This window comes from Arvicola amphibius, chromosome 10 (genome assembly GCF_903992535.2).
Source record: "Arvicola amphibius chromosome 10, mArvAmp1.2, whole genome shotgun sequence".
NCBI classification, from domain to species: domain Eukaryota; kingdom Metazoa; phylum Chordata; class Mammalia; order Rodentia; family Cricetidae; genus Arvicola; species Arvicola amphibius.
This window is the reverse complement of record NC_052056.1, coordinates 124,366,627-124,390,291: the sequence shown is the minus strand read 5'-3', so window position 1 is coordinate 124,390,291 and position 23,665 is coordinate 124,366,627. Positions and strand designations below refer to the sequence as shown.

Sequence of the window (23,665 nt, the reverse complement as noted above, 5' to 3'; positions counted from 1 at the left end):
TAGCAAAACCTGCTACTTCACAAAGCAAAGCAAACAGGGAAAGCACATCACTCATATCTATGAGATATTAATGAAAGCCTCTGGAAGGGCCCAGAAGAATACATCTGAGAAAGGAAGGCACAGCACTGCCTCATTGGTGCTCCCGAGCTGGAGGCCCCTGGGAGCAAGAGCTCCCTTTGTTCTCCCAGGGTCACATGTTCATGTCATGGAGGTGGAAGCAGCATGAAGAAAGAGGCCACATGCCAAATGGCCGCCGACGTGTAATGAAAGAGAGGAAGGGAGGCAAGTTTTCAAGTTTCATAATAAAGGGAAGGGACAGCCTAGCATAACTTCCCTTTATATTCTTACACAAAAGTCTTTAAAAACGCACACTGGAGTCTGAGACTGTATGCACTTGGTAGGGGGCTGGAAAGCGTGTGGCTGCTTCTTTGATGCTGTGGTTTTCTGTTTGTTTTGTACCTCTGTGTAGTCCTGTACTGGCATAGAGTCATTTTCACTAAGACCTCTCAATTTTAATCTTTATTATTTTTTCCATGCTTGTGTGTGCTATTGGCAAGTGTCTACTGCCACACTATACCACCAGTCCCATCAAGACCTTGAAGACAGACAGATTTGATAGAGATGACTAGTGTGCAGTGTGTTGGGTCCTGGCAGGTAGCCCTTCTCTGTGCTGAGAGGCTGCAGCTCAGAGACTCCAGAGGTAAAGGAAAACTGGAGCTCCCTATGAGCCGGAGACGCATGGCCAGTCCAGTGGGGACTGTCCAGTTTAGAGGTGTTTGCTGGGCCCCACCCAGAGTTCTTCTTTGGTTCTGATCCTGGTATACCACAAGTCACTTGAGGGAGCAGGATAAGAGAACAGAGGATCCTGCCTCCAAGTATTATAAGTCATGGTGGAAAGTATCCCCCTCATTGGCTTCAAGAGAGAGATGCACAGGGGCACAGAACTGCTCGAGGCACAGAGCCACGTGTGGGTCTCCTAGCATCTTATGCTCAGGGAACAGAGCCTGCTGCTGTCCACCAGTGCCCTGTGCTTGTCATGAGATTTGGGCATTCTTCGATATTCTCTTCCATCACAGAAGCTAGTGAGTACTAACAGGGACTGTTGGAATTTCAGTAAGTCTTCCAGATGAAATCTATATGGAACACCGCCTGTTTCTGTGAGATCAGCTTCAGCACACCCCTACTTACATGGCCATTCTCTTCTGTTAGTGACTTCTGTAGGATGTGCTTTTTGTCAGTACTAATGGGTGGGCCTGTGGTCTCCTGATAGAAACACTGCTGGAAGATAATTCCAGACAACTTTCACTTTATCTGCTGAGACAAACCAAAACCATTATCTGTTGTTTTCTCATTTCCTTGCCTTGTCCTTCCTCTCCAGGCAGCTTCGTCAGCCCTGAGCAGTCTAGGCCATGTGTACACCGCCATTGGAGACTATCCCAATGCTCTGGCCAGTCACAAACAGTGCGTTCTTCTTGCCAAACAGTCCAAAGATGAACTTTCTGAAGCCCGAGAACTCGGCAACATGGGAGCTGTGTACATTGCCATGGGTGACTTTGAAAATGCTGTGCAGTGCCATGAACAGCACCTGCGGATAGCCAAGGACCTGGGGAGCAAGCGGGAAGAGGCCCGTGCCTACAGCAACCTGGGCAGTGCCTACCACTACCGGAGGAACTTTGACAAGGCCATGTCCTACCACAACTGTGTGCTGGAGCTGGCACAGGAGCTGATGGAGAAGTCCATTGAGATGCGGGCCTATGCCGGCTTGGGCCACGCTGCCAGATGCATGCAGGACTTGGAGAGGGCCAAACAGTACCATGAGCAGCAGCTGGGTATTGCTGAGGACCTCAAGGACCGAGCTGCGGAGGGCCGTGCATCCTCCAATCTGGGTAAGAGCCTCCCTTTGTTTTGTGACCCTGGGCTAGGCTGGAGGTGACTGGAGTAGCTGCTGTCTTTTTCAGGCTGTTGTGTGTTTTGTTAAAAAAAAAGAAATCTTTCCTTCCGCCATACCCCCTGAGCCTACCTACTGTAAATCATGTCATCTCTTTTGTGCTCTAAGAATCAAAACCAGTGGTGCTGGGAAACAAAACACCCCACCCTTTAGCCTATTCCGAGAGAAGTGTTAGTACCTCTTTTTAGCAGAGAGGAGCATGAGGTGGTAGGGAGCTATGTGTGGTTTAAGGGCCTGAGGAAAATATATCAGGGATGACTTTACTTGGTTAATTTACCCACAGTATATCTTTTGCCACAAAATTATGTGTATTAAAAATAATACTGAGTTTTGGTATAAATGCAAAATCATTTTGTGGAAGACCATAAGGAAGATGTATTTGCAGTTGGTTTGCTATTTGGTTACAGTCAAGACAATATAATGGGACTGGTAGAAACCCGTGGACAACTGGAAAGCAGGTCCTTTGGTGAAGCCGCTGGCCTCTGAGAGAAGGCACGGGTGTGTTTGGAAGTGTAAGTTGACTTCATTGCTGAGCCAGAGCTTCTGGCCATTTGTGAGCTCTGGAGGACTGGATGTGGAGAAAATAAGAAGGCGACCTCACTGGTATCTGCCTGGGCTTCAGATCCTGCTGGCTGTGATTCAGCAAGTCCTTTCCTTAAGTGAACTGCCACTCGGATGTCTCCAGCCCACTGACGCCCTGCTAGCACTTTTTTGCCTCCCTCAGCCTCTGCTGCTCTTCACTGTATTTGCGCTGTAAAGGCCGCAGGTTCTTAGGTGGCTCTGAAGATGGCCTTGAGGCCAGAACGGGAGTCTAGGTTTGCAGAACTCTTCAGCCATTTGACACGAGGACATGAGGTTGCATCTACTAAATTCACACTTGAGAGCTGTACCGAGTCACATACACACCCAGTCCCGTATTTTAGTTGGGGCTGCATTCACAGCTTTCCTTGTCCTGTGAGTCCCAAAAACCCCAATCAAGCCAAATCACAACAAGCCAAATTAAAAAACATCCAGATTTAATGGGATTCTTGTGCTCTCGGGTGGCCCCGAGGGGAACCAGGAAGCCGCCAATATGATGTGTGTATGTGTGCCTATAATCCCAGCACCCAGGAGGCCAAGGCTTACCCAGGACATCAGAGAAAATCCTTGTCTCAAAGTAAGTCAAACAAACAGACAAACAAAGACGAAGTCCTGGGTTCATCCTGTCTGGAAGAAGCAAAGTGCTAAGTTCTCAGCTGTCGTGTTCATTCTAACAAATACTGGTGTTTACTGACTGCTTACTGTGTGATTAATCCTGTGTCATTTATTTAAGGGATATCAACACCACAAAAGCCTTGTTCCTTTGAAGAGCTAATAGTACAATAAATTGGGGAAAAATTGCACACAGGGAAGAACAAGGGTTTATCTACTTGCTGTTTCGGCTCTACGCTCCTCGTGTTTTTCAGTCGGTTCTCTAGAGATTATGTCATGCATTCTCCTTGTTGCTGAGTGGGGAGCACATTCTATACCCCTTCCTCTTATGTAGCTGTTTTTCTAGAGCATTTTGGTTGAAAATTTATCAATTTTCTTAACTTTTTTTTTATTTAGAGAGGATCCGGTTTTTGCCTCTGGTAGTGCTGTGGGTGGGTGTGCTGGCTATTCTATTTGTTTCTGCTTGTGCCTTGTGTGATTTTATCCCCTCTCCTGAATCCTTATTTTAGCTACCAAATGTCATACCTTAGACCACTGACTTTCAGTGCAGCCGTGTAAAGGTCCTACATTTCCTACCCACCACGTAATTTCTGTGTTATGTTTTCACTTTCATTGAATTTAAATAACTTTATAAGATAATTTATGATTTTTATTTGGTCTGTTTGCTTAATGTTAAGCTACTTGGGGTCTGGGGTAGGGCTTAGTGGTAGAACATTTGCTTAATATATATGAGACTATGGTTCAATTCTTAGCACTACGCAGGAAAAAAATCAATAATCAAAACATTGGGCTGGAGAGATGGCTCAGTGGGTGAGTGTTTACTGGTTTTTGTCGTGGTTATGCAAGCCTGTAACCCTAGAGCTAGGGGGAGGGACAGGCGAAGAGAGGCAGGTCCTAGGGGCTTGATGTACTCAGAGTCAATGACAGAACTGAGGAGCAGGGTGTGTCTGACAGACACCCGGATTGGTCTCTGAATCACCAGTGTGCAATTAGAGATGACAGGAGACTTTGTACATTCTTGTGTGTACATGATGTGCATGCGTGTGTGCGTATGTGTGGATGTGGATGCACACGTATATAGAGACCAGAAGCTGACACTGGCAGAGTCTCTCACTGAACTCAGAACTCCCTGATCTGATTGGCTCCTCTAGCTATCCAGCTTGCTCCAGGGCTGCCCTGTCTCCATCTCCCAAGCACTGGGATTATATGCCACAAGTGCCCAGAGTTTGTTTACATGGGTGTTGGGGATCCAAATGCAAGTTCTCACACTTGTGCCATAAACACTCTGTCCACAACCTTAACTTATACATTTTCATATATATATATATATATATATATATATATATATATATATATATACACGTGTGTGTGTGTGTGTGTGTGTGTGTGTGTGTGTGTGTGACTGAATTCTTCAAACCTATGAAGAGAGAAAGAAAATCAAATACAGGAAGAGAACCGTGGTTTAAGTTTCCTAAGTACAAAGCAGAGGAATGGGTCAAGAAAAATATTTGAAAAAATAATAGGTAAAAATTGCTTAATGTTAGGAATATTCCTAATGCAAGCTCTCTGCCGACGCAAAAACCCCAATCAAGCCAAATCACAACAAGCCAAATTAAAAAACATCCAGATTTAATGGGATTCTTGTGCTCTCGGGTGGCCCCGAGGGGAACCAGGAAGCCGCCAATATGATGTGTGTATGTGTGCCTATAATCCCAGCACCCAGGAGGCCAAGGCTTACCCAGGACATCAGAGAAAATCCTTGTCTCAAAGTAAGTCAAACAAACAGACAAACAAAGACAAAGTGAGAGAAACAAACAAATTACAGGAATGAAGGCAAACACAGTATATTTTAGGTGAACCACAATCATCACTGGCAGAGAACCCTAAGAAATGATGAATGAAGTCCCTTGCACAGACAGAAAATGATACCATATGGAAGCTCAGGTATTTAGGAGAGAAAGAAAGCACCAGAAATGGTAAATACATGGATAAACAAAACATTGCTTTCCCCTTAAGTAATTAAAATGACTGTTTAAAACAAAAATATAATGCTTTATTTAAAAATAATGCAGGTGTAGTAATCCATGTGGTAGCTGCAGCATCCCACAACAGGTGGGAGCCGATGCACGTGCAAGGAAACATTCTGGGATTAGCTCAATATAGACTCTAAACTGTGAAAAACACTTGAAATCTTCAGAGCAGCTTCCAAGTGAAACAGAAAAGTCCAGCTACCAAGAAGGCAGAGAGGAAAGTAAGGGATGGGTGCATAAGGGAGACTGAGACACCGTAGGATGGCGACCCATCCATTACATTACATTAATTGTTAAAAGGAAAGGCCACAGAAAGGGGTTGGACTGTAAATGGAAGTTTCTGTCCCACGTGGTCCCGTAGCTGTTCAGTCCCAAAGAAACACATAGAGGATTATATTAATTATAAACCGTTTGGCCTATTGCTCAGGCTTATTATTAACTACCTCTTACAACTTAAATTAACCCATTATTGCTGTCAATGTTTAGCTACATGGCTTGGTACTTTTTCTCAGTGAGGCATTCTTGTTTCCTCTGCATCTGGCTGGTGGCTGCGTCTCTGTCTTTCCTCTTCCCAGAATTTTCCTAATCTGGTTGCCCCACCTGTACATCCTGCCTGACTACTGGACAATCAGTGTTTTATTAAACTATTATGAGTGACAAATCTTTATAGTGTACAAAAGCATTATCCCACAGCACTGGAGAGATGGCTCCATGGTTAAGAGACTATCTGCTCCTGCAGAGGACCTGGGTTCAATTCCCAGCACTCACATGGTGGCTCACAACTGTCTGAAACTCCAGTTCTGGGGATCTGACACCCTTTTCTGGCTTTCATGGGTAACAGGCACATGCACAGTGCACAGACATGCATACGGACGAAACACTCCTATGTATGAAATAAAACCTTTAAAAAAAAGAAGAAAATAAGACAGAAGCTCACAGAAAAAATACTGCTTCCTTACCAAACATAGGTAGATGAACCACAGAAATACTGCAGGAAGGTGGGGGTGGGCATGTTAGTGTCTGATAACATAGACTTTAAGAGAATGGTATATGACCAATGATAAAAAGAGCCAAAGGAAAAATTAGTGTCTCAAGACCCCAGCAGTTTGTGTCTCATCAGCTTACAGGGACGTCCCGCACACCACAGATCATAGTGGCATAAGCATTTCTGTGTTGTTCACGTAACTACAGCCAGTTTGTGCTTATTGTATCAAAATACATAAAGGTGACTCAAGAAAAGAGAAAAGGTATTTCATGGTCAGGAAACTGTAGATGATTTCCTGAGGCAGCGGAGGGGATGACAGTGTGTAGGAGAGAAGGAACAAACGAATCCTAAGTGAGCATTAGCCTGTGGGAGAGCCTCGGCATACAGTGTGCCATGGAATTAAAGAAGCAAACACATCCACAGCAACAGGCAAAGATTTCTTCTAAATGGGCATTTCTCTCTCCCTTTCTTTTTTTGTCCCCCCAAGACAGGGTTTCTCTGTGTAGCCCTGGCTGTCCTAGAACTAGCTGTATGTACCAGGTTGGCCTCGGTCTCAGAGATCTGCCTGTCTCTGCCTCCCAAATGTAAGTGGACATTCTTAATAGTTAATAAATATATATTTTAAAATTTCAGTGACACTTGGCCTGCTGCTTGGCCTGGTGACAGTCTGAGTGTCATTCCTTTGGAAGCCCTGTAGTCTCTGACCACAGAAAAGTGAACCCTAAATTTAATGACAATACAGTGTCTAGGAAACTCCTCAAGTTTTCTGTTTTTATGTGTCTGGTACAAACGCCTGTGTGTGGGGTGCCCGCCTGTATGTACTCATGTGAAACCAGGGAACACTGGTGTCCTGCTCTGTCACTCTCTGCCATGTTCCCTTCAGACAGAGCCTCTCACTGAGTCTAGAACCTGCCATCCCACGTCTGGCTGGTGATGACTATATTTATGTTTATGGTGAGGGGTGTCAATTGGCTCTGCCCACAGGGCAGAGGCCAGCTGAGTACCCAGCATGGAACTGTCAGGGTTTTTATCACTGGGTCTGTGGACAGCATCAATTCTCCTGAGCAGTGGCAAATGGCACCAGTCAGAAAGGTTTATCAGCCATGGTATCCACCTGTTACTGACTGAACCTTGCTCACGTAGATGCAGCTGGTCACATCATGGAGGACCTCAGTTTCTACCAAAGTCCCCAAGATTGAGTACACTGGTAGCAGAGCCACCAGATGTCTCCCCAGCTGACAGGCGAGCATTATGCTCCCATGGGCAAGCATTCCAGCTGTGCCCAGAAACCTAGACCCTCTCGCAGGCAAGCGTAGTTGTTTCCCACAGAAGTGAACATTAAGATACATATTTCATTTTTTAGCTTTAGAATTTTTATTTGGTTCATTAACATTTCAGCTTTTAGCACTAAGATTTTCTGTGTGTGTTTGTGGGGTTTTGTTTCCCTTTATGTAGCCTAGTCTAGATGTATCACATGTGCTTTTAAAGCCTTGGCAGCTAAGTCCATGGAGTCATCTTGGGGTTAGACCCTTGAGTGGTTTTCAGTTTGGCGGATATATATCATCAGACCGTGAGATTTAAAGTGTGTAAGTCACTGGTTTTAGTGTAGTCCGGGTTGTTTGTTGGTTGCCTGTCGATTTTAGCCTCACCACACTCTGTGTGCAGTAACATGGACATTGTGAGAGAGATTTGCGGAGAAACTGCTTTCTGGTACATCTGTCTCGATCACATCAATGTGTCTCTCTCGCTTTCCCAGACAGTCGATTTGGATGAATTCAACCTCCTCCTATGGGTAGGGGGCAGGGGAAACCTTTCTTTGCAACCTTTAACTTAGAGGCTTTCTTAGTTAGGGTTTCTGTTGCTGTGATAAACACCATGACCAAAGCAACTTGGGGAGGAAGGGCATTACCTCATCTTACAGCCTGTGGTCCATCAGCCAGGGAAACCGGGGCAGGAACCTGTAGGAACCCGTAGGGAGAAACCGAAGCAGAGGCCATGAAGGAGTGGTGCTTGCTGGCTTGCTCCTGCTCACCAGCAGTTTCTGGTATGCCCCTCCCCACTCCTGCGGTTATTTATCTACAGAAGTTTGGGCTCAGAGAAAAGCTCCTGTCCCACTGCTGGAAGCCCCCACTTATTTTTAACCTCAACAATTTAACTTTTGCCCTTCCCCCTCCCCAGGGATCAACAGGGATCTTCTCAGGTAGAGCCGAGAGGCCTTTTGAGGTTGCGGATTTGGTCCACATTGAAGCTGCTGAAGTCCCCATACCTGTTCTGTGCCGGACACTGCCCTTTCTTCCTGGTTGTTGTTTGTGCAGATTAATGATTCAAGTTACAACAGTGGTGGATGCTTTTGTGGGAAAAAAGTTATCATAAAAGGAAATAAATTGGGAAAGGACACCTGTCTTATTATGTTACTTCTCTGCCCCACACCTAGAGTTAGCTATAGTTTAGTGGTTTGGTAGAACCTTCCAGACCCCTTACCATATGCACAGACTCATACATCTGTGGGTGCGGGCTCGGCAACTGCAGCCTGTTCCACATGTGGAATGGAGTCACTATACACCTCCCCAGAACCTGCTTCTTCTCCCAGCCTCTCAATCTCTAAATGTCTTGGAGGCATCCTTCCCTCCGGGTAGGGGTCTTATGTTTCATTGTTTCTGACCTTTGTCTGTCTTTGACTCCGGCTTTCTGCACACTGCTTCCAACTCTGTTCTGTCTTTCCTCGCTGCCGTTTCCTGTGTTCGGGTGCCTAGTGAGTGAATCTCGTCTCACACTGATGCTCAATATTACTGAATCCAAACATGAAATCTGGCTTTCCAACACTGGCCATTTGGGCTTTGCTGAACTGTTGTGCACAGCTTGCCTTGTCGCCCTGTGTATCTCAGTACCTGGGGCTGCTGTCTCTAAATGCTGACTTGGTACTTCCACGATGCAGATGTATTTTTTCACAGCCCGGTTGTTGATAAAAGCCTGAAATTGGTTTCACTGGGTTAAAGGCAAGTCCATCTGCAGTGGCCTGGGGATCTGTTTCTTTGCCTTTCCCTCCTTCTGTGGGCCACCTTCCTGTCTACCTACAGCACACCAGCCATTACAGTGTTTGCTTCTGATACATGTTGTCCTGCCCCAGGCCACTAGCTTCTTCTAGCAGGGACAGCCGGGCCTCTGTCAGGCCTGTCTAGTAGATCAGAGTAACCCCTTCCCCCACATGTAAGGTTTCCAGGGAAGAAGTGTGGAGTACACTGTCCAGGCTAGCACCCCATCCTGACTTTAACACACTAATGTCTTTCCCGTGTCCTTTGCTCCAGCCGACTGTCCATCTAAGCTGCCCCGTAACTGTTCACTTTCTAGTTCTGTGCCCCCCCCCCCCGCTGCTGCTACCCAGTGTTGTGAGAACCCACCAGCCAAGCTCTCCTGCCGTCCACGTCCTCCATGTCCCTCTGCCCTCTGCGGCACTGTTAGTAGGCTCATCTTCTTTTCGGAACTTGAGTCATAGACAGCTGTGAATTGCCACGTGGGTGCTGAGATTTGAACCAGGGGCCTCTGGAAGAGCACCCAGTGTTCTTACCCACCAAGCCTCCTCTCCAGCCCATGGCTTATCCTCTTAAAATTCCACTTGTTGACTGCAGTGTCCTGTGTCCACACAATAGCCAGTCATTACCTTGCAAACAAAGCTGTCCCGATGATGGACACATCCAGTCTTTTGTCTTTATTCCTCCCACTTCTCCCTCTTCAAGATTCGTTGGTGAATAGAACTTCATCTTAGAGGCCAGGAAGGAAGGGGAGCCAGGGAGACTGGGTCAGGAGCACAGGAATGGGGGCAGGTAAAGCCCAGAGAGAAAGCTTCAGGATGAGGTGGGTATAGTGTTTCTATCAAAGAAGCCAAGGAGCTTGTGGAGCCTGGAGAAAAGGTGGAGGTACGGAGGCATTGATATCTACTGCCTGCATTTCACCCGAAGGAACTGGATGGTCACTCTTGGGATTCCTGTAAACAGCAGAGCAGTCCTCCCGTGAACTGGTGCTGATGGGAATGGCCTTGGGAGTGGGCGCGTCTTCAGGCCTTCAGCTCCAAATAGCTCTACTTGTCACATTGTTCTAATTTAGGCACTTTGAAATCAAACCACTGATGTTCTATGGAATAGGTTCCAGTTAATCTTCCCTCACTCCAGTTATCACAGAACTTCCCATTGACTGGGAGACCAGACACAATTGCTTCCATCTTGCCTTGGGATAAAGTGTAATTAGGAAAGTAAGAAGGGAAACAATGACTCTATCTCTCCTCATCCCCTGACCCACTCCCACCCCACTCCCATTCTACCCCCACAGCCCCGCCCCCATCTCCACTCCCATTCTACTCCCACAGTCCTGCCCCCATCTCCACTCCTATTCTACTCCCACAGTCCTGCCCCTATCCCCACTTCTATTCCACCCCACAGTCCCGCCCTAACCTCAATCCTATTCTACCCCCATCAGCCCTATCCCCATTCCCACCCCCAATCTACCCTACCCCACTTTCAGCCCCAGCTCCACTCTAGTATCCTTCCCGTCTCCATCTCTGTCATGGAAGATGACAACTTAATTTGCCATACACTGTAGACGGAAGTTTCTCTCCCATCTGGTTCTGCAGCCATTCAATCCCAAAGAAACACAGAGGTTTATATTAATTATAAACCGTTTGACCTATTGCTCAGGCTTATTACTAACTAGCTCTTATGTCTTAAATTTACCCATAATTCTTGTCTATGTTTAGCTACATGGGCTGGTACCTTTTCTCAGTAAGGCATTCTAATCTTGCTTCCTCTGCATCTAGCTGGTAACTGCATCTCTGCCTTTCCTCTTCCCAGAATTCTCCTAGTCTGGTTGTCCTGCACATTCTTCCTGTCTGGCTGCTGGCCAATCAGCATTTTATTAAACCAATATGAGTGACATATCTTTACAGTGTACAAGAGCTTTTTCCCACAGCAACACACCCCTGACATAAATGCGAAGTTGGACCATTTTGGAAGTCACTGTCCACACATGTCAATCTCAACCTAGTTGTCACCAGTGTTGGATCTAAAGTGAGAGATGGAAGGTGTGTTCCAACAAGGCCAGACAGAGGGCTGTCAATCATCCACTAATCTATCTGGCAAATAACTGTCCTTATTTAAGACATCTCTTTGTCTAGGAAGTAGCTTATCTGGGGACTGAAAGGAAGCTAAGACTAGTGTTCACTAATTGATTTGCTCCCTTAGTAATTCATACTTTGCTCCACAAGTTTTATTGAGCATCAGTTATGGGGTAAGAACTGTGGTTCTGCCCCGGGAACTTCTGGCTTTCCTTCAGGTATGTACAAAGCCACTCTGGGCCATGTGCTCATGTCCATTTTCATAGTCAGTCCTTCCTACAAACAGGGCTTTGAGAACACAACCAGCATAAAATGTGATGCTTGTAATTGCTTGACTCAGAGACTTGTAGCACACAGGGCTTATAAGGTCTCAAAAGACAATCTCCCTACTCTGTGGTTGATAATCTTTTCTGGGGGTCATGTTAATGGGGGTAAGGGGTGGCAGGGGTGTACATTGTTTCTCATCAACTGCAAATGATGGTGACCAAAGGCTGTGACTGTCTGCCATGCTAGTTCTGGAGTCTAAGCAAAGTTTAGACTCTAAATGACGCTTCTAAAGATCACATTTGAAAAATAAATCCTGGCTGTCTGAACCAGAAAGTTATGAATTCCTAAGGTCACTTGGAATCCTGTTAGGTATTATCTGCATCATACACATATACTGTACACTTTAGTTATATACTACTCATGCATACTCTTGGCTGTCTGCAGTTTCTGAAGATTCATGAGTAAATAATTGCTGTGAACTTGTGCAACTTGGTATTCTAAAGAGTCTTATAAATTATTTTGTAAGAAAAAAATACTCCATTGGGCAGTGGTAGTTCATGCCTTTAATTCCAGCACTTGGGAGGCAGAGGCAGGCAGATCTCTGAGTTCAAGGCCAGCCTGGTCTACAAAATGATTTCCAGGACAGTCGGCTATACAGAAAAGGGCTGTCTAAAAAAATAAAAGGAAAAAATGTTACTAATACTCATTCTCTTTCATTCGTTTTACATTTCAATTTGTATGTTGAGTTCTCTTCAAGAGGAAAGAAGTCTGGCTTTATCAATGTGGTTATAAATAGTAATGAATCCAGACCAGTCAAGTGTTTTTTCTCTGGAAATCCTCAGAATGACACATGTGGCCTTATTCAAAGCAACTTCTCTCCTGCAACATCCTGTGAGACCTCACTGGAAGTTCTTGGCATGGTAGCACGGACCATGCTTATATTTCTAGTACCTTTTATCACACCAGTATCTTGTGAGAAAACTTACAAGCATCTCAGGATTAAGGGCAAAGGTCAGAATTGCTTAAGACTCTAGGTCTCACATCCATTAGACTTTCCACCCCAACAGGAGCCCCATGGGTTGCAGGCTGCAGCCGTAGACCTGCTACACCTACCAGCCTAAAGGTTAGTGAGTTAGGTTATACACCAGCCTGGAGCAATGGCCTTACTCTGTCCAGTCCAAGGCAGCAAGCATTTCCACAGAACCAAAGCCATTGTAAACGTCCCCTGCCCTAGAGAAGGGGCTCATGATACCTTGTGCTGGGCCAGACCTTTCAGAGGATCCATCAGTCCTCACCAGAGAGCCATACCAGTAGAGAGAAGGTGTCAGTCAGCCATCCAGAATCAGGCCCCAGAGGCAGGACCTGCAGGCGGCTCTGTACTGTGATGGAGCCACAACCACCCTGTGTGGAGCCGGCTGTGTGAGAAGAGAGACAAGCCCAATGATGGTCCTGATGTGGGAAGCCACCACCTCTGGTTCTCACCTGAAGATGGAAAGAAAAAATGTAAATGTAAAAGAATTAATACCCCCACAGGCTCTAAGACAGATTTTTTTTCTAGACATCTAAGAGAAGAAAGAAGACTGCCCCATCCCAGTTAGAAGGAGAAATGAGAAACAGAGGTCTCCGAAGCAGAGTTTTTGAGAGGCGTGCCAGAGGACTTGTGCAGGATGAATCTATTCCAAAGCTTGCCCCATGCTCTGTGCCCACACCTTCAGTGTCTGATAGATGATAATATCCACCTGGACCTTCGGGTCAAGATTTGTCCCCTGCTTGTCTGGACGGAGTCTGCAACACCAGCACGGGTGGGTGGGGCAGTGTGTGTCCCGGTAGAGTGAACTCTGGGCCTGCAGGACAATGCACAGCTGCTGCTGTAATCATGAAGAGTGCCTGCTGCCGGGTCCCAGAGTTGTGTCTCCAGCAGGCAGAGCCTAGCAGTGAATTAGCTTATGTTTAGCCTGGCAGTTGGCACTTGGTTCATTTGTAGAAGTAATTGTAAGCTGATGTTATCAGCGGCAGGTAATTGAAATGGGTTTGATGAATTACTTAATTCCTTTTAATAGCTGAGTCTTCAAGAACTGAATAAAGAAGATAAGGTGATGGGGAGGAAGACACAACAGCTCTCTCTCTAATTAGTACTTGGAGGCTTTCCTCTTCTTTACACAAATGATGGTGAACACATGAGGCTGTCTACGTCTTTGAGTCAGAAGCCCCCATGGGGCATTTCCCATTAGGCAGCCCTGCCCTGAGCACTGAGAACTCTTCACCCAGGACTTCAGAGGGTATTGGCTTCTGAACACAAGTTTGTTTCTCAGACTCGGGCGAGCAGGTCTGTCCCTTCACTCACCTTTCCTTCAGCTCCTACGTTGCCCTTTTCTGAGCACCTGCTGCCTGGCAGAGCACTGAGCTAGAGTTCCTCGGCACTTGCACCTCCCACACCTGACGGTCTCTGAGTGTCCGCAGCAACACCCATGTAGCTAGCCCTAGCTTTGCCAACAGTGGCAAAGGCAGATGTGGCCGTGGGACCTGCCATCTGTTCTGGGCTACACCTGCTGGACCCATGCCATGTGCCTGCCGGAACTCAGAACACAAGGGTGGGGGGCTTTCTTCCAGAATCTTGTGGCCCTGTTTTTGGATCTCAGGTTCAGTTTTCAAGACCCAGTGGTTTGGGGTGACTTTGAAAGGATTTGCTTTTGGCTGGTTTCTTTCTTTTTTCTTTTTGGAGAAATTGAAGTAACAGCAAGAGACCATAAAGCATTAAGATTATATCTTTTCCATAAGCTAAGGTGATGTTTGGAGACAATGTAGTGACTGCCTGGACTGCGTCTAAGGGTCCTCTATGTAACACTGTGAAGCCGGCTAAGGTTAAAGTGAAGATTCACTGGTCCTCAGCCGCTGATGTGGAAATAAAATATATACTGAGAGCCTTTTAAAACTTATATTCATATATGTATTTGTTTGTTGTATGTATGTGAGTGGGCCATGGCCCACATGTGGAGGTCAGAGGAAGCTGTGGGAATCTGTTTTTTCCTTCCACTGTGTGAGTTGCAGTGATTGAGTGAGCTCAGTCATCAGGCTTGGAACCTGGCGCCTTGCCAGCTCGTCTCAGCTGAGCTTTCCTGATGTCAAATTTTTTGAGCTGTATGTGTAGGATTTTATACCTTTCTGACTGTATCTAATACTTTTCTTTTTGTTTTCTTTATTTAACTGTTTATAAGTATCATATATATATGTATGGGTACAATATAATATTTGAGCTGTGTATGTATTATAGAAAGATTAATAACATCTACTGACTTTTTTGGTGAAAACAGTCAAAATCTAATATCTTGAAGTTTTGACATATATAACACATAATTATTAACTCTGGTTACCATGCTGTGTACTATAATGTCAGAACTTACTCTTACCTACCAAAGCGTGTTCCCCTTTGACCAACATCTCCTTTTTCCCAGCCTCCAGCCCCTGACTCACCATTCTGCTCTGTGAGTCCAGCTTTACCAGCTCCTAGGTACAAGTGAAGTAGGTAGCATTTGTCTTATGTGCCTGGGTGCTTGTACTGACTACAGTGTCTTCCAGGTTCATCTGTGTTGTCTCCGACGATGGGAGTCATCCTTCCTGTGAGGCCATGTCATATCTCAATGTGTCGCTATTCCAGTTCTCTTTATTCATCCATTTATGCACATGGGTACTTGCATATATTGGCTATCACACATAATGCTGAAGTACATGAGAGAAATCTGTGGCTCTCTGATCCTACTTGTGTTTGTGGATTTTGTTAGCCATCAACCCCTTTCTCTTACACACCTCCATCTAGCCTATCCAATCACAGAAGTTGTCTTGGGCTCCCCACCCACTTCCCTCATATCCCAAATGACTCCCCGCCGCCCCCCCCCAAGAGCCAGTTTGAATGTGTTGTTACAGCTATGGCTCAGGGCCACCCCCCCATGTCACTTGCAACAGCTCCTCACTAGTTCCTCAGCTTCTCCTTCAATTCATGGTCCACATGGTTTCCATGGCAACTCCATAGAAACTCCCAGCTGCTCAATCTCATCATATGGTATCTATGCCCAGAACCCTGTTCTGGTTTTTCACCTGCTGTTTTCACTTCTTCAGCAGTCCCCATCATCTCAGAGTACCTCTCAAATGTCTTCCGTGTGTGGGGCAAACAGGCATCCAAATTCAGCCCATTAATGTACAGAGGGCTGAACACTGGCCTCTCCTCTGAGGTGGTGTCCTCAGTGGCCGCACTGACTTCATTTTCTGCCACTCATCCACACCCAGTTCGCTGTTCCCCAAGCTTCCGACATTGCTCACCCAGCTTCTTCCTGCCCAGATGCCGTCTTCCTTGGGTGGAGCTTCAGCACTTCCTTATTCTGTGTATACTGCTCAGAAGCCAGAAAAGACTGGTTTAGAAGTCTCGGTGTTCATCTCCAGTTCCCGGACATTTTGCACATGGTATTCTTGAGTACTGCACTTTCTTACCAGCTGGATTATGCATCCTGAGGCGGGCACTGTGTCTTCAGCTCCTTGGTGTCCTTTTCACCTGGTGGCCAACGCGTGTCCCAAGTGAGTGTGGATGATAGTCTGCGTTCCTATCACAGACTAGCACAGATGATGTAAACTATAAACCGTAGAAATTTATTTGGCTCATCCTTGTGGAGGCTGGGAAGTCTAAAATCAAGGGGCTAAATCTGATGAGGACCTCCTTGGCTATGTCCTAAGGTGCCAAGTCAGAGCATGGCAGTACTAATCAAAAGAACAGCTGCCGCTGCCCGAATCCTCAGCCCACCCCATGCCCTAATCTGTTCCAAGGTTTCATACCCAAGGCCTTCACAGTGACAAATAAACCTCAGTGTGTGTTTAAAGGGCAGCAAAGCCTCGACAGTGTCTATTTGTCCTGATGGGGAGAGGTAATGGGAGCCAAGCATGCTGGGAAATGCCAGGCATTAGCCAATCCCAAGCACAACCCTTCCTTTCCTTGTTCGTGCTCAGTGTGCTCACACCTGTGCCTCATTCTCCAGTTCAGCCTCTTGTCCTTCCTGCTGTGGATCCCAGAGCCTAAGAGGCTCATTCTGAGTGACAGAAGCAGTTCTCAGACACTTGGTTGTGCACCTTGACATTGTCATTGCTGTAAACATCCCCTACGTCCCTCCAACTATAAAAAGTTCAAATTCCATGATTTCCCCCCCATGGATAGAAAATATGTATGAAGCTGAACTTGATTCCTAAGTTTTTGTTAAATTTTAAATTTGCATGAATGTGTGTGTGCACACACGCGTGTGTGGGTATATGCATGTGGGTTCAGGTGAATACAGGTATTTCCTGAGTTCAGAGGTGTCGGGTCCCCAGAGTTGGAGTTACAGATGTTTGTGGGTGCTAGAAACCAAACTTGGGTCTTCTTAACATTGGAACCATCTCTCCAGCCCAACTTTTTATTTCAAACTTTTATGTGTATGCTTGTTGTGTTGAGTATATGTGGTGCATGTGTTATATCATGAATATGTAATATATTATGTATTGTGTGTATGTGGTATACGCTGTATGGTGTGTAGACAGTACATGGGGATATACATGTTCAGGTGCTTATGTCCAGATACACAGAGGCCAGAGGGGGGTGTCGGATGCCCTGCTCTGCAGCTGTTCATCTTATTTCCTTGAGATGGGGTCTCACTGAGCTCAGAGTGAGGTTGGTGGCCTGTGAGGTCTTGTGATCGGTCACAGGTATATGCAGCCATGCTGAATGTTTTTTTCAAGACAGGATTTCTCTGTGTCACCCTGGATGTTCTGTAACTTACTTACTCTGTAGACAAGACTGGCCTTGATATCACAGAGATTTGCCTGCCTCGGCCTCTTGAGTGCTGGGATTATAGGAATGAGCCGCCACTGCCAGGATGAATTTCTTTTTAATATGGGTACTGGAGATTTGAACTCAGGTCCTCATGCTTGCACAAAAAGTGTTCTTACCTTCTGAGCTATCTACCCAACCTAAAGTTTTGAAATGAACCGAGAATATGATGAGCTTGAGAAATAGTTAAGCCATCAGGTAGCAATTGGATTTTATTGTACCATTTTAATTTTATTTTTCTCAGTTAGTAGTACTAAATTAAGCAGATTTTTCTTCTCCCTTTACACAATCCTTTGCCCTACAGCTGTGTAAGACAGTCTGATTAGCAGGCTAACTAAATAATATATTAACCTTTTGGATCTTGATCCAAGAAGTTCTCAAAGCCTGCTACAATGGGGCCTTTGTGCAAGTTTGAAGAGTGCTAATATTTATGACTTCTGGACAAGAAAATCACTAGGCTAGCACACTGCTTCAAGTACGTGAACTTAATGGTCTGTTCTCTCCTGTGCTTAAAATCCAGCCTTAGGAAGCCAGTGCTGGCTTTGCTTTTTGAGGTATTCAAATAACAGGTTCCAAAAAGGAAAAATGGGAAGGTCTCTGAGGAAACTCCACATACCTTTGAAGTGGCTTAGAATAAAGAAATGGCATGTACTGAGTGCCCTGGTATGCGTGGGGCACCTTCTTCCGCAGTGCTCATCATGCCATTTAAAACACAGGCGTGTTACCTTAGGAAGGAGAGCCTCGAAGGATAGGAAGGAAGGTGACGTCAGAGCCCATAGCAAGCGTAGGGAAGAGCTAGGGCTGGCGCCATGGCTATCTAATGCCAGAGTTGGTGTTCTTTGTACTGTCCTGTGCCTCCCTGAAGAAATGGCTATGTTCTTAGGAAAGCTCAAGGCTCTGGCACATCTAAGGAATGAGGACAATGTGACATACAGCTAGAAAACCCAGAAAGTGAGCCCATTTCTCTGGCACAGCTTCTTGGGGTACTCGCTGTCATCCCCACCTCACTCAGGTGTGATTCTGGGGGACTTCACATTGTGGCCATTGCCCCTCCTCTAGAGTGAAATTCACAGAGACTCCCCATTTAAGACTCTCTACAACATAATTAGTAATTTCATGGCGACTACAAAGAGTCGCTTTCCAGAGGCGCCCTCCAGGGCAGAACACACATCCCTGGATCTGGAGGAAAGCCAGGAGGCAACTTTCAGTTACTTGCTGCTGACTCAGCCTATCCCCACTTGACTTCCAGGCAGCGTGGTCTGCTGAGTGGGAGTGCTCAGAGTGCAGCACCTCTGTCCTCTCCATCCTACTGGAGAGCTGGTCGCTCTGGAAAGGGAAATTTCATCGGTGCCATTCAGAATGTCCCCAAGAGCAGCTAAAACTTGGAATGAATGCTCTGCCTTGTGCCCATTGCCTGTGAAGCAAGCCCTCCTCAGAACAGTCCCTGGGGCAGAGTTTAACGGGCAGAGTTTAAGCCAGATTGGCAGAGTTGGCCACTTACTGGAAGCAGCAGCAGTCAGTAATTGCATTTCTCTGGTTCAGATGGTATGTTCTAGCAAATTCATTATGGAATTCTGAATAAGACAAAGACAGCTTATAGCGTGGCCCAGCTGCTGGGGGTGCTCTGGGAGGACCTATAATCTGCTCTGTGACTCGGTAAAACTGCTGGAGCTTCACAATAAGGCGACCTGGAGTTCAACCAGGAATTCCAGACTGTCGCCTTAACAAAACAGATGGTGGCCCCCAGGTCGTGGCTCCATCAGGCAAGCTGGCATGTCTGCCTTCTCAGCCCTAGTACTTCTCAGATGCCTGATGGAGAAAGACATCCACATTGTCCATGGAGAACTCACAAGACTCTTACTGTGATAAAGGGCCTGCAATGTGACGATGAACTCCGTACTCACTCCTTCTCTGGCTCCTGACCCCCCGGGCTTTAGAGTTCTGTGTATGCTTCTGTGGAGCTGGCTGCTTTTTTCCTTCTTATGGAAAGAGGAACTGCTTGAATCTTGTGTCGATTTCTCTTGTTTTGATTGCTACACACTGACAAAGGACTCACTTTCAAAGCGATGTATGGGGCTTGTGTAATATCTTGTGGTTGGGGGTGGCAAGTACTTGTGGATCTTGATGGCAAGCTTGTGTTGTGACCTTGCTGTTTTCACTTGTGAAGTGGGGATAATTACAGCACTTATCCCTGAGGATAGCCAGGCCTAAATGTGTTCATGTGTACAAACTTCTGCCCTACTGAAGAGTTCAGCTCCTCTGGGAAGGAAGATGCCCCCCAAAACAGTTATGAGGTGAAGTGAGTGATCCACTCCATGGCTCCAGCAGGCCTATGAAGCAAGTTCTCTCAGAATGGATGCCAGGCACATAAGGACCCACAAAAAATTACCACCACTAGATTGTGTCATGTGTGAGGAGAAAACATCATTTGTTAACACAAAAGTAAACTGCTAAAAACATGGTGAAATGCTACTCCATACAAAACACCCGCCCATTCTAACACCGTGATGTGCAGAGGTAAAGGTGCCCCGAGCAGTGTTGTGGGACAGGCTGCTGTTTGAGCTATTCTTTTGCTCACACCCCAGTGTCAATGGCTAGTATCCTCCTGGTTAGAAACATTTCAAATGAAAAAGATCTGAAAAATAATTTAAACCAAAGCATGGATGGGGACTTAGTTCTAATGCTGGCTCTACATTCATTAAGGGACCTTTGGAGGGAGACTCTCCATCCTGGGTACCATGCAGGGCAGCACAAGCAGATGCAGTACCCAGTGTCCCATAACACAGAGATAGCCGAGGGAGTTAGGTGTCTGGGGCCTGAGCTGAGTGTCTGGCCTCTCCTCTGGGGGACCTCAGTTAAGTCCCTTTAACTACAGGGTCTGTTTTTAAACCCTGGGGGCAATGATTAGAATCTAACTTATGGGTTGCGAATCCTTTGGGAGTCGATCAACCCTTTCACAGGGGTTGTATATCAGATATATTATTATAGATCAGATATTTGCATTACAATTCATAACATTAGCAAAATTATGGCTCTGAAGTAGCAATGAAAACAATTTTATGGTTGGGGGTCACTACAACATGAGGAACTGTATTAAATGTTCACAGCGTTAGGAAGGTTGAGAACTGCTGGATTGAATATTTGCTTTTTTTCACAAGATTGGCATGGTCCACACAATGTATGAATGTTTGGTGACTAAAGGTCAGTGTGGCTAAAGTGAACACCCACACCTTAGTGTAGTTTCCTTGTTGCGGTACTCTCCTAAGAGTCCACAGCAAGGAGCAGATTGCATGGGCTTTGCAAGTAGGCAAAATTAGGTTACCAGTTTCATTAAGCAAGGCATTAGATTCCTTCTGAATTTTGTTGTTGCTAGAGACACCATGGTCTCTGTGAGGCTCCTCATATCCATATCAGCTCTCTCCTGTGCCCATGGCAGTCTGTGCCTGCCCACTGGGGACAGACTGTGAACCCCTTCAGATGCCTGTGTCTTCCCAGCACTAGCTGTTAATCTCTGATGCTCTGTGAACTGAAGAGGAGTGCTTAACGGGATTGCAGGCACTCAGTGAATGGTCCCGCTGTTATTACACGCCCATGGATTTGTCTCTTTTAAAATAAGCTTGCAGATGTCTCCACTCATCTCAATTAGCAGACTTGAGGAAGGAGCAACCATTGTACGGCATCATTTTCTGCTTTCTAGAAGATTCTCACCAGAGAAAAATGACAAACAGCTAGTTGTTTGCACTACAGACCCAGCTGTCTGAAATTGTGACCAATGATTTCAGAGCATCATCTCGAAGGAATCTGAAGAGCCTTCTACTATGAGGCCTGGGCAGGAGTAGGGGTAGGAATGGAGGCAGCCAGAGACAGGAAAACCTGGGTCTTGCTTCCAGACCTGCCCTGATTTGTATTGTAGCACTGAGCTGTGAGGTCTGGAGAGAGTTATGTCAAATGTGAAGCAAGGTTAAGGATCTCTGAGAGGGCGTGAGGGCGGGCCCACGATGCAGGCCCAGTGAAGGCAGCAGGGAATGAGACTTCCCATCCTGGGAGTGAGCTTTGCCACTAGTGATGCCGCGGTCTGGGGAACTTGAAGTAGTTCTTGGTAAAAAGCAAAACAAAACAAAACTGCGAAGAGTCTGACCTAGACAGATGAGAGAAGCCAGCTCCTTTTGTTCCATGAACTTGCTAGAAGTTTCTTTCCAGGCTGGTGAAAAAATAACTTCCTTTCCTTATACGGCTTAAACTGTGAGTCCTTTTTCCCTGTCTTAACATTCTGGGCCTTCTGTGTGATCTTGTTTTGTTTGCTTCTAAACATGTCTGTAATCATCGCAGACACAGCAGCACGCTCACACAGTGTCTGCTGGCATTCCCTGCTTCGAGTTCTAGGAGACCCCCCACAGCTCAGCCACTATTACTTGCACTGCACCTTAAAGAGGGAAGCTGTTCTAAATGGTTGCCAGGTGATAGATTTCCTGTGGGGATAGGAACTGCTTCCCAGCAGTCTTGTAACTGACAAGGAGGCCCACACTATCAGGGTTGCTTTAGGAACGGTTGTTAGCCTGGCTCATTATTTAAAGTATTTCAGTGAAATGGCCTTTGTATGGGGTGGGCGTCTATTAGTGGTCTGCTTTTGTCCATTTGTCTACTCTCTACCCGTTCCACCTCCTGTCAGTCCTTCAGATCATCTTTGGACACCTGCCGTCCTTAGGCATGATGCTGGGAGTGAGTCAGGGGACCTAGCTCTGCCATTGCCTGTTTTCACAGAGAGCTAACGTGATTCCGCAGGCCACCTGTGCTGAAGAGCCCTTTTCTGAGAACTGTGACACCTCCCAACAAAAACAAACCGGAGAGTCACTGGACATGTTCGGATGGATCATTGTGTGCACGGTGAGGCATTCAAGCATTCTTCAAAAAGCTCACTGTGTTCTGGGGCCTCTAGAGTGTTTGGAGGCCAGTGTGCCTGTCAGATGGCTGATGTGGGAGGACGACAGGACATGTCAGGGAAGTCCTGCAATGGTTTTCTTCTTTGCCTTTTCTTTGTTCTCTTTTTATGAGTCCAGGATGGGCGTTTATTACAGCAGTTTGTGCTCTCAGCTCTTTTGCTGAGGCTCTGCATAATTTATGATCAAGATTCCAAAATGTTAGTGAATTGCTCCACCAGAAATAATGGAATGTGACAGCAATGGATTCCACATTCTTGGCCCAAATATTTGTGTCTGTGGTTAGCCAGTCATTTCATAGCATGATTGCTGCATTGCTCAAGCTGTGCCCAGGATGGATTCTGACAAAGGAAGAGAATTTGGGCAACTATAAAAGCACAGAATGGTTCCGACAACAGCACTGCACTTATGTGCACCAGGAGAGAGAAGGTCTCCTGCTTTCTCCTCCCACAGATGCACTCGGCCCCGCCAGGCAGCAGAGCTGTATTGGATTTGTGGTTTCAAGCCCAGCCTGATCTGGGTCCTGAATGAAGCAGGCGTCTGCCCTCTCAGTGAGCCCCAGGAGGCACTGCAGGGGAAGCATCCAGTGGGCAGGGAATGTGAGCCTCAGGGAGCACCAGAGGCAGAATGCAGCATAGTGAGTGTCTAATTGCTGTCCCTTGACCCATCTTTATTAGCACCTTATCCAGCGATGTCAGAAATATCTGGAAGCAGAATCTACTTTAAATGCAGAAGTCACTTAAATGACAAAAGAAGAAAAAGCCACAGTACTGATGAAACTGTTTTAATAAGTGAATCCTCACCCTGTGCTGATGTGGTTCTGTTCGGTTAGTCACAGAGGTTTGGTGACAGTGGAACTGTCTGAAGCCACCGGGAGGTTTGCCGTGGTCTTGAATTGTCCTACCTATGGAAAAAATGGGGCAAAATCATCTGACCAAATTCCTGGACTCCCCCTGAGGCTGGAGCTGACAGGAAGCAATCGCCGTGGGCGTGCAGAGTGGGCAAGGTTCTAGTCTAGTAGACAGCTGCTTTTTCCCTTACCAAAACCACTGACACATCACCCCGTGACCAGTTGGAATCTTCGCTCCTGGCCACACCACCACAGGGATCATGGAAAGGATCACAACGTGCATGCGCATGCTGTTGCCTTTGTTTCCGCTCCCCTGCCAGAAGCCCTTCAGGAGACACAAGCATTCCTGCATTCTAGGGCCCTTCCTTTACTGTTTATTTTGTATCAACTGTGTCTAAGATGTAAAGAGAAAGCAGGGTGAATATAGCAAAATCCTTGCTCACGTTTTTAAACAAAGGCAGGATCTGAAGGGAGACCCAGCTGAGCAAGGCAGCCGAGCTGCACAGGC

At 46.3% G+C, this 23,665-nt stretch overlaps 1 protein-coding gene across 2 annotated transcripts in view; it reads left to right on the top strand.

Moving 5' to 3' along the window:
* Window positions 1–23,665, top strand: part of Ttc28 (tetratricopeptide repeat domain 28) — a 489,585-nt gene that overhangs the window by 375,817 nt on the left and 90,103 nt on the right. For both annotated transcript variants that reach the window (XM_042055899.1, XM_038345627.1), the window contains exon 6: window positions 1,379–1,886. In XM_042055899.1, the coding sequence (XP_041911833.1) occupies window positions 1,379–1,886 (508 nt within the window). The remainder of the gene's footprint in view (window positions 1–1,378; window positions 1,887–23,665) is intronic.